Genomic DNA, 10,314 nt, shown 5'->3' on the forward strand with positions numbered 1-10,314 from the left:
AGAGAACCGGAAGCAGGTAGGCGGTGTGCGGCCACCGCGCATGCGCAGACACACTCGTGGGGAGGTCCGAATCCTTTGGCTTATGATGGCGGAGCTGGGTGAGGCGGACGAAGCGGAGTTGCAGCGCTTGGTGGCGGCCGAACAGCAGAAGGCGCAGTTCACTGCACAGGTGCGGGGACCGGGACCAGCCTTGGAGGGTGAGGGGAAAGGAGGGTTAAGTACACCCGCGGAGCTCTGTACACTGGGGGCTCAGTGAGGCCGCCCGCCGCTCGATCTCGGCTGCTTCCCATTCACCTCACAAAAAGACGCGCGATGGCCCCCCTGCAGCTGATGACTAGTAGTGTTTAGGTGCTGGCTAGGCAAGAGCGGCGTGGAGAAAAGGTGTAAAGCAGGGAGAAAGGTTTGGCCGACTCAAGAGCACTGGAGCCTCGTTGGCCGGCGACCTGTCTGGGCTGGCATTCGGTAAGATCTGGGTTCCAATCCTCCGCTGCCCCTTGCAGGCCACGTGCCCCTAGACAAGACACCCATCCACTGTGGGTTTTGGTTTCGCTGTCGCCGACTGTCTCATTGGATTGTTAAGACTATATGCGATAATGTACTTGAAAACGGTGGAGCACTAGAACATTGGATAAAGGGGGGTGCTCTGAAGTATTCAGTGTAGACTGTTGATTTAGAACAAGAATTTGGAGCCCCTTAGAAATTGTCCGAATCTGGCATGGCCTCTTGCTGAATGTTTGACCTTGCAGTGATGACTTAATCAGGCCTCTTAAATGGAGGTGGTCATAGCCATCCTTATAGAGAACTGTTTAGTACCCAGCCTCCCAAATAGTAAACTCTTGGTAAAATGGTTGTTTCCTCCCTTTTTGGTGGGGGGAGAGGTGAGTGCAGGGAGGATGAGTAGCAAGAACCTTGATTAGAAATCCTTCAGTCCTGAACATTCTTTTGCAAGTTCACGCATATTCTGTAACTTTGTTAGATTTGATAAGCTTCATCAGATTCTCAAATGTGTTCATGACCCCAAAAGAATAAGGACTTAAGAATTACCTTCTCTAGGAGGTAAGTTGGGAATGTGATGAGTGCAGTTGTTTGGGGGAATGAATTGGCACCCTACCTTCCCAGTTTACACTGGTGCTGGCTACTTTGGGGAATATAAAAGAAGGTTTTAGTCCTACCTGGGAATTTACAATCTGTAGGGATGAGGATCTGGGCCAATATTGGTGACAAATTAGGAAATGAAGAGAGCCCACAGTGACTCCATGGTTTGTTGATTGAAAGAATGGTTTGTCAGGTGATGAAAATGAAAAGGAAATTAAAAAATGGACAGAGTTTTTTAGGTCTATCTGCAGACCCCAGTGATTACTATTTTTCTTTCCTCTTAGGTGCATCATTTCATGGAGCTATGTTGGGATAAATGTGTGGAGAAGCCAGGGAATCGCCTAGACTCTCGCACTGAAAATTGCCTCTCTAGCTGTGTGGACCGCTTCATTGACACCACTCTTGCCATCACCAGTCGCTTTGCCCAAATTGTGCAGAAAGGAGGACAGTAGGCCATCCCCTGGGAGAATGACAGAAGCAGCAAAGGACTTGTTATTAAAGCAGATTGAAGAGCCAGGAGGGGAAAGTTGTTAACCCATTGTCAGGTCTGTTGGTGCTAAAAAGTAACAGATCAAATGTTCAAAAAGTGAAATTTATTTATTTGGAATTCAGAAATTCCAGGTTGTATCACATCAATTATTCAATAAATGTGAATTCTCCAACTCTTTTTTAATCCCATTTTAGGATTTAATATAGCCTCTGATTGGCAGCAACACTAGAAATAAATGTTCACAGCCAGTAGTGCAAATGGGAGGTGGTAGGTTTTGAAGAGCCATCCCAAGCCATAATTAAGGGAGTTGGAAGAACCGCAAAGCCTAAGGTACAGAAAAGAAATTGGGGTTGAGAAAAGTGAAGAACAGAAAACAGCTTTATTGCTTATACATGACCAAGAAAAGGTTAAACCTGGCAAAAAACAAAAACAGGCAAGATGTGTGTTCCTTGGGAAAGCAGTAAACCTGCTAGTATGGGAGGAGGGGAAGGACAAGACCCAAACAGAGACAAGTTTCTGGAAATGCCTCGTTCCTCCGGCCCGTTTTCCTGAGTCTCTGCTTGGAGTCAGTACTTTTAGAGTACAGAAACAATGCTAAAAAAATATATGCTAACGACTCCTTCCAGCAAAGATTTTACTTGCTCCAGGAACAAAACAGTTGTTTTAGGTTAAGAGGTAGTAATTATAGACTGTTCTGCCTCCTTCAAGCCCCTACCAGTCCCAAAGATAAAAATATACACCATGAAACATTGACAATTGAGTACCAAAGTATTGATATTTCAAATAAATATCCCAAAAGGGAGCACCAGCTCGTAGTCAAGGGATAGGGCACCTCTGGCCAACCACATAAGACCAAGTACTTTATTAGATATCTGTTCCATAAAGAGAACAAATTTAATAGTTAGAACTATAAAATACCACTTCATGGAATGTCATCATAGTTGTATTCTATTGCTGGTGTCTTATACTGTCATGCTACCATGAAGTAATTCGGTATTAACACATGGGGAAAGTAAGGCCAGGGAGGTTAACTTACCTGCTCTGGACCTCCTCATAACCCATTGGTGGCAGAACCAAGACCAAAAGTGTGAGTTTTCAAGATTTTTACTTAGCCCACAAAGTGACAACCAGAAAAAAATGACAATGTGTCACTTGATCTTTTCTCCCATAGTGAAGAAATTCACTTGTGTTCTGCCAACCTTCTTTCATTTATATTTTGGTTTCTTAAGAATTAACATAGTAGGGATCACAGTATAGCAAAGGGAAATAATGTGGTCTCTGCTTGGTGCTTTAATCCAAAGATAGAAGTGGATATGTCCCTGAGAAGCCTGTTTCGTTTTGGAAATGATTCAACTTAGTTTCAGGGAAAACTTTAAAGTTCATTAACAGATTAAGAAATGAACAAGGAAGGTAACATTTAAATGGCAGTTGTTGCCCTGAATCCTGTTCAGAGCACCATTTTAACAACATGACTAATTGCTAATTCTTCCCCATTTGGTAGAGGGTCATCTGAAGAAATAATTTTGAACACAAGTCTGTTTAGGCAATATATAGCAATAGAACTAAAAAACCATTTACTAGCCAATTACTATGTTTTGGGGCATACTAAGTGTAGCTCGAGACCCTGTCCAGCAGGGAAATTTGAGAAAACCCTAGTCCCTTCTAATAACAGTTGTCTATGGATGTTATCATGAAGGGGAAAGGTCTGTTCTTAAGCGCATTTCCTCATTAAGCAAATTGGACCATACCTGTGGGGTCAAAATAAAGAAGGTTCAAAGCACCAAGGCTAAAGACCAGCCAGTTATGACATCTGCTATATAAACAAAGAGAGCAACATAGTGTTTCCTTGTCATACCTTTCTACACAGTACTGGTTCCAATCCACCTCTTGATCCCAGCCCTTATTTCCCCAAATTCAATATTCCAATTGGTATACCCAGGTCATTATTGGATTCAGCTTTCTGGGTCCTTTAATTTGCTGTATATGTGCTCTACACTAAATGTGATTCATTGCAAAAAATAATCTCTTCAAGAAACCTTCATAACAAAATACCAGATTCCCTATTAACAAGAAAAGGGGATCAAGTTTAACAGGCCAAAATAGAAGACAAGAAGTCTGTCAGAACATATATAGATGGCACCAGACAGCTCTGACCTCAGGCCCCCTGTGTTGAACGGGAGTCCCTGGCAAAACCCCAAGGAGTAAGAGCTGTAAATAACCAGTCACATGGGAAATAAGAATGTTCCTTTCCCATTTAGTCATCCTCTGAGCTCTCAGCAGACCTTTCATCTGTAGCCACTTTCCAATTTGTGCGTTTATTTGTCCTCTCCTGTATTTCATTGTTAGCTACAGGGACATGGACTTTTTTCTCTCTCTTTTTCCTTTTGGTTTTCTTAGTGTCTCTTTCCTCACTTTCCTCAGAACTGCTGGATGCTGAATCATCTGACTGGGAAGTGTCATTTTCTGCCTCTAAGAATAAAGCAGATTTTTTGAGAGACTTTTTCCTGGATTTTTTCTTGCGCTTATGTGGTTGTTTCCTTTTCGTGCTACTAGAAGCCCCAGTTTCTTCTGAGAACTCGCTTGAAGAATCTGCTGTTATATCCGTAGCTTCTTTTTTGCTTTTCTTCTGTTTTTTATGTGACCTTTTTTTCTGCTTTTTTTTATGGGATTTCTTTGACTTCTTGTGTTTGCGGGATTCATGGGTAGATGATTTTACCTGGGGAGATGTTTTTTTTCCATTGGTAATATCTTGCTGATCACTACTAATAAAAAAGTATAAAAGAGAAACTTTTATGTAAAAAAAGAAATAGTGTATTTATATTTCTATTATTCTAGATAAGAATCTGGGGTTAACATCTGAATTTTAAGTCAGAACTGTGACATACACTGTAAGACTTTATTATTCTCATTCAGTTTTTGTTTCCTCATCCTTAAAATGAAGATAAATACTCTAAGCTACCAGCCTGGGCAACAGCGAGACCTCATCTCTACAAAAAAGAAAAATTAGCCAGGCATGGTAATGTGTGCCTGTAGTCCCAGCTACTGGGGAGACTGAGGCAGGAGGATCACTCGAGCCCAGGAGTTGGAGGCTGCAGTGAGCTATGATGACACCATTACACTCTAGCCCGAGCAACAAACAGAGTGAGACCCTGTCTCAAAAAAAAAACCAAAAAATAATTCTAAGCTGCCATAGTGAGTTACTGTATGGAATACTACATATAAAAACCAAAATGCTTACAGACATGGCCAAACATCAACCAGAGAATGGCAAAATAGTGATTTCCTACCAACTAAATCACCTTTTTTCTTCTCTAGCTACATTTTCACTGGCAAATATTACATCCTTTGTAAAAGTTAGGAAATCAACTTATAGTACAGACTTTGTAATAATCTTAATTTCTTTCTTTTAGTAAGCCCATTTGTCTTACCTGTCTGTTTCAAATTCTTCAGGGTATAACTCTTTGTAACCACTATGGCCCCACCTATAAGAGGACACATTACATGTACTGTTAAAGCAATGCATACATTTTTGGAAATTAAAAGAAAATTAGATTTTGGAGTACATGCATATATAGGCATACACATAAAATGAAGAAAATAGAGATATGGTAGACCCGAGCCCATATAGCTCGGTAACAGCTAGATTTTATGTACTATATGTTACCATCTCAGACACAAAAGATTCTTTTGTCCATTTGTAAGGGAACTTGCCATTGTCTTCCTTAAGAAACACTAAAGAACTCTCACACTGTCTGTTAGCTGTGAAGCACTTTTCCAAAAACACTTCATAATATGAGGCTGTCAATATTGGGGCAATTGTTTTTAAGTAACAACTTTATTGAAGGATAATTCATATAACATAAAATTCACCCTTTAAAGTGTAGTGCCTCTAGCCCCTGACAACCATTCATTTACTTTCTGTCTCTTCGGATTTGCCTATCACATAAATAGAACCATAAAATGTGTATGGATATATCACATAAATGGAATCATACAATATGGGGTCTTTTGTGACTTGACTTCTTTCACTTGGCATGTTTTCAAGGTTCATCCATACTGAACCACATATCAGTACTTCATTCCTTTTACTGCAAAATAATATTCCATTGTACAGATATACCACATTATGTTGATCCATTCATCAGTTGATAGACATTTGGATTTCCACTGTTTGCCCATTATGAATAATGCTGCTATGAATACTTGTACAAATTTTTGCGGGGACAATTTTGACAACTACACATTCTCAGGCTAATTATTAATGGTCACAGGAATTAGTCACAAACCTGTCTGGCATATTAGCCTCATAATCATACATCTTCTTGTTCCAGGATTTAGCCTTAAGAAAATCATCTTCCAGTGTCCCAGAAATGTCATTCTTTGGCCTCCAATAGCCTCTTTGACTTTCTTCATCAAAACCATCACTACGCATCCGGCTACAAGAGAAACCAGAACTTTTAGATTTAAAAGCAATCTGTGAGTTTATGGAACATCATGCACAAAACTCATGGAACAAGCTGAGGGGAGAAAAAAAAAACCTGATACTGTTAAAAAAATGTAAAAGATATTTTCTGTTCCTCTCTATACATTCCTATGGTCCAGTCAGGAAAAAAAAAAAAAAAAACCATTACTACCTTTGCTATTGCAGAGTATAGATAAATTCACTTCTGGACTATAGCTCACTCACTTTGTATACCCTCAACTAGGAGGGTATACAAAGAGGGAAGCAGAGCATAATCACAGCTGGGGACACTTCAAACTACCCTAGATTCTAAAATACACCTCCCTTCCCACAAACCAGCAACTTGCTATTAGTGAGGTCATAGTAACAGTAGCTAAAAGCTATCAGGCAAGGTCAAAATCCACAGAACGCTACACATTTATACTTGTTCAGGTAGAATTTTAAAATTCTCCACTGCAAATAAGTACCAAGAATGGGGCCATATGTACCATAGCCATTATCTTTACACTTGGGTCTAGATTTATGACAGAGCAAAGGCTTAAGATCTCACAGAACTGAATTCATCTATCCTTAAAATACCAAAGTGTTTTTAAACAAAAGTTGATAATTCTGAAAAAGATGGGAATTATTTTGATTCTCAGAGCTGCAATTTCACCTTGAACTGCTGGGTAACATTTTCCTTTTAGTTCCATGGTAATCATCTTCCATCTGTTTCTCCAGTTCTCTTATTTTCCACATATCTGATTCCTCCTGAATCTAGAGTTTTTAAAATGAAATAAAAATAAGTTGCTAAAAATAACACTTTACATTACAGAAAAGTAACTAACTGGAAATACAGTCTGGCTATTCAGCTACAGACTGGGCTATGATTAGGGACCTGGAAAACAAATTTTGGTTTTTCTAGAAAGTGATAAACAATCCAATCCAGTAAATCTCAAATACATAGAATTCTGCCCCATTAGAACTTTTTAACACTTACCACCTTATCAATTTTGCAATTATGCTGCAATTAGCAAATGATAATCCGTATCTAAAATCCAATATGATTTTAATTGTATCATCTCAACTGAACATTAAGCAATCTTGTGAGGAAAACAAATCGGGAGCCGCTATTATATTTTACTGCAAAGAAACAAAAGCTCAGAGATTTTACCAAAGTCAAAAAACTAGTAAGGATAGATCTTTAAACTCTCTTAAGCTTTCTTTTCACAACATCACAATTCTTGTCAAAAACAAAATAAACAGTGTGGCTGCTATAGAATTTCCTGAAAAACAGACTACAAATACCCAAAGAACAAGAACACATTTTATTGCTAAGTTCTCCTGCATAATTTCATTAAAGCTCTGCTAGATTTATCTTTTTTAGTTACCATTTCAAATCTAAGCTTACCATACAATTAGGGGTAGGTTAATGCAACTGCATACACAGCTTAGGTAACAGTTATACCCTCACCTATAATTAAAATATCAGGGGATATGATAGTAATAATATTATGATCAAACCAGGAGTACAGTTCACTAAAGAAAACTAAAAAACAGGCCTTGGCCCTCTTTTCATTGTATGTGCTCTCCTAGGTGACCTCATCTACGCTCATGACCTCTATCATCTACCTATATATTAATAATTCCCAAACCTTTATGTCCAGACCCAACTTTTCTCCCTTCCTCCAATTTTGAATTTTCAATCGTTGGACATCCTATATGCACCTCACCATCAACATGTCCAAAACCAAACTAATTACCTTTCCTATCAAACTTGTCCCCTTTTTTTGTTCTGTCTCAATTAATGGGATCATCATCCATCCAGTCACACAGTTGGTTATACAGTTGATCCTTGAATGATACAGATTTGAAATTCATGGGTCCACTTCATGCAGATTTTCTTCTGCCTTTGCCACCCCTGAGACAGCAAGACCAACCATCTTCTTCCTCTTCAGCCTACTCAATGTGATTTTCTTCATCACTTTTTTTTGTTCTAGCTATTTTATTGTAAGAATACATTATATAATACATATAACATACAAAGTATGTGTTAATCTACTGGTTATATTATTGGTAAGGCTTCCACTCAAAAGTAGGCTATTAGTAGTTTTTAGATGTGGATTTTAGACTGCACAGGTGTCAGTGCCCCTAACCCCCAAGTTATTCACGGGTCAGCTTTATTTAATCCCATTCTCAGTCTCATCCCTTTCTTCTCCCTACCATCCAATCAGTCACCAAGTTCTTTGGTTTCTGTCTCTTAAGTTCCTCTTCTTCATCCCTACTGTCTTCGTCTCTCACCTGGAACACTACGATTGCCTCCTAATTGGTCTCCCTACTGATTCTCCCCATCTGATTTATTCCCTGCCCAGTTGAGAAATCATCTTTCTAAAAACACAAATATGATCATGTCACACCCTGCTTAACAACATCTGATGGCTTCTTTATTGCCTAAAGGAAGAAGTCTCTTCTCCAAGAATCACAAGTCAACTCTAATTTACCACTCAGGCCTTATCTTCTGCCATCATCCCCAACATTCTCTACTTTCTGGATACCTAAATTTCTTGCCACGCACCAAGTGATTCATGCTCTTTCTTGTTGCCATATTAGTGCAAGATGCTCTCTCTATCCAGAATGATCTTTTATACCTGATAAACTTATATCCATTCAAGAACCAGTTAAATATCAGCAGTTCAAATACCACTCATTCTTTAAAATCTTTTCTAATTCTTCAGGGCAGATTTCATTATTCCCTCTCCTAAGTGCTCTAAAGCACTTTATAAATGTCTTTATTATAGTATTTGTCAACCTGTATTGTAATTATCTATTTTATTCATCTTTGTATCTGTGCCAAAATAATGCTTTGCACACAGTATGCCTTCAATGAGCATTGAGGAATGATTGGGTTGTACATCCCACCTTATTGTGAGCATCTGTGTGCCGGATGACATTCCTCAGGAGGACTTTCCCCAGTGGAACCCGGGACATTCTTCAATCTGAAATGAATCAGTAAATAACATTTAATAATAATTTCTTTATTATCTTATCTTTTCTTAAATTTTATAAAGAAGTATAAGATAAAGAAAAGATCAATGAACTAAAAGTCAGAGGTCCTGAGGAATAGCTTTTTCCTTCTCCTTTAAAAGGGGGAAATGCCGACCACACTAATTTGAGGATGAAGGAGATAATATATATTAAAGTTCTTTAAAAATGCACAAGACTGCACAAAGTTAAGTGCTTTCATAAGCCCCATTTTAGTTAATCCTCATACTTACTCTATGTTTTATATGAGGTAAGTATCTCCATCCCTATTGTGTAGATGAAGTTCCCTTAAAGCTGTAACTTGTCCCAGGCTACATAATCCCAGGCAAACGATGTATGTCAATGTCTAAATTAGAGATCAAATCTCAAATCCCAAAATTAGTTTGCAATGAAGCACATACCTAGATTTGAGAGTGTCAGAAATCACAAATGTCAACAGTAGCAAAAACTGAAACCTAAGAACAAATACAAAAATGTCCTAAATTTCTTCATTCCAGGGCATTTTATTTCCTACTTTGTACAGAAGCCTTCAAAAACTAGATAAGAATATTTACATGTGTGTAGTTAGCATGGGGCTTTATGCAACCACTCCAACGCTCACTCACCCCTCGATCCTGAGGAAATCAGGCATCTTGTTAGTGTGAGACGAAGAACCATTCCATTACAAGATCTCCTCCGACCCAGGAAGCCAAGGAGTCAGGGCTCAAAGGCAGCTCTGCAGCTTCACCCGAGTCCTTCGTGAAAACGCAGCCTTCCCACCGGTTATTCTGCCCTCACCCGTGGCCCAGGCCACGGCTGCCTTTCCCCCAGCCCAGATCGACAGGCAGATCTCTCTCCCGGACTGAGGCCCGGAGGCTGCGCCGGCGCGGAATTCGGACGGCCCGGTTGACCGGGGCATTCCTCGCTCACGCTCCGCTGGGATGGACCCCGGGGGTTGGGTTTCACTCCCCAGAAAGGATGGGGCCGCTTTGGATGGGTACGACCTTCGGTTGGGCCCCAGGAAGTGCCTAGGGTGCCTGAAAGGGGGATTGAGGTTTCCAAGTAGAAGACAGAGAAAATATCCTCATCTTTGTCACCGGGATCCCTGCCCCCCAGCGGCCTCGGAGCTCTCGGTAGCCTTCCCTATAAACGCCCTCCCCACACAAATACACACAAACACACCCATACCGTGCGCCGCAGCCTCGCGTGGCGGCGGTGGGGGGAGGAGGCGGTCTGGGAGCAAAACGAGGCGGCTTCCCTTTCAGGC

At 40.1% G+C, this 10,314-nt stretch overlaps 2 protein-coding genes across 9 annotated transcripts; one reads left to right on the forward strand and one right to left on the reverse strand.

The window, feature by feature from the left end:
* The first annotated feature begins 35 nt into the window (after positions 1-35).
* Positions 36-1,757, forward strand: TIMM8B (translocase of inner mitochondrial membrane 8 homolog B). The gene is made up of 2 exons (XM_045556593.1): positions 36-169; positions 1,380-1,757. The coding sequence occupies exons 1-2, from the start codon at positions 41-43 to the stop codon at positions 1,545-1,547; spliced, it is 297 nt and encodes a 98-aa protein (XP_045412549.1). The 5' UTR covers positions 36-40; the 3' UTR covers positions 1,548-1,757.
* A 584-nt stretch (positions 1,758-2,341) lies between these two features.
* Positions 2,342-10,312, reverse strand: NKAPD1 (NKAP domain containing 1). Of its 8 annotated transcripts, none has more exons than XM_045556589.1 (7): positions 10,236-10,285; positions 9,302-9,414; positions 8,946-9,022; positions 6,703-6,803; positions 5,872-6,021; positions 5,014-5,067; positions 2,342-4,347 (listed from the first exon to the last, which is right to left on the reverse strand). In XM_045556589.1, the coding sequence occupies exons 3-7, from the start codon at positions 9,012-9,014 to the stop codon at positions 3,840-3,842; spliced, it is 882 nt and encodes a 293-aa protein (XP_045412545.1). In that variant the 5' UTR covers positions 9,015-9,022; positions 9,302-9,414; positions 10,236-10,285; the 3' UTR covers positions 2,342-3,839. The 8 variants fall into 8 exon arrangements, with proteins under 8 accessions (XP_045412545.1, XP_045412543.1, XP_045412544.1 ...); XM_045556587.1 differs by having other exon boundaries at positions 9,302-9,469; XM_045556588.1 differs by lacking the exon at positions 9,302-9,414 and adding an exon at positions 9,674-9,682.
* Between the last annotated feature and the right edge of the window lie 2 nt (positions 10,313-10,314).

Source organism: Lemur catta, chromosome 7 (genome assembly GCF_020740605.2).
Source record: "Lemur catta isolate mLemCat1 chromosome 7, mLemCat1.pri, whole genome shotgun sequence".
NCBI classification, from domain to species: domain Eukaryota; kingdom Metazoa; phylum Chordata; class Mammalia; order Primates; family Lemuridae; genus Lemur; species Lemur catta.

Bases quoted from the DNA above. Each gene is read 5' to 3' on its own strand.
- TIMM8B (XM_045556593.1), top strand. From the start codon at position 41: ATGCGCAGACACACTCGTGGGGAGGTCCGAATCCTTTGGCTTATGATG. The intron at 170-1,379 runs GTGCGGGGACCG...CTTTCCTCTTAG, and splicing joins AGGCGCAGTTCACTGCACAG to GTGCATCATTTCATGGAGCT.
- NKAPD1 (XM_045556585.1), bottom strand. From the start codon at position 9,014: ATGTCCCGGGTTCCACTGGGGAAAGTCCTCCTGAGGAATGTCATCCGG. The intron at 6,804-8,945 runs GTGGGATGTACA...TAAAAACTCTAG, and splicing joins ACACAGATGCTCACAATAAG to ATTCAGGAGGAATCAGATAT. The intron at 4,348-5,013 runs GTAAGACAAATG...CTTTTTTATTAG, and splicing joins GAAGAATTTGAAACAGACAG to TAGTGATCAGCAAGATATTA.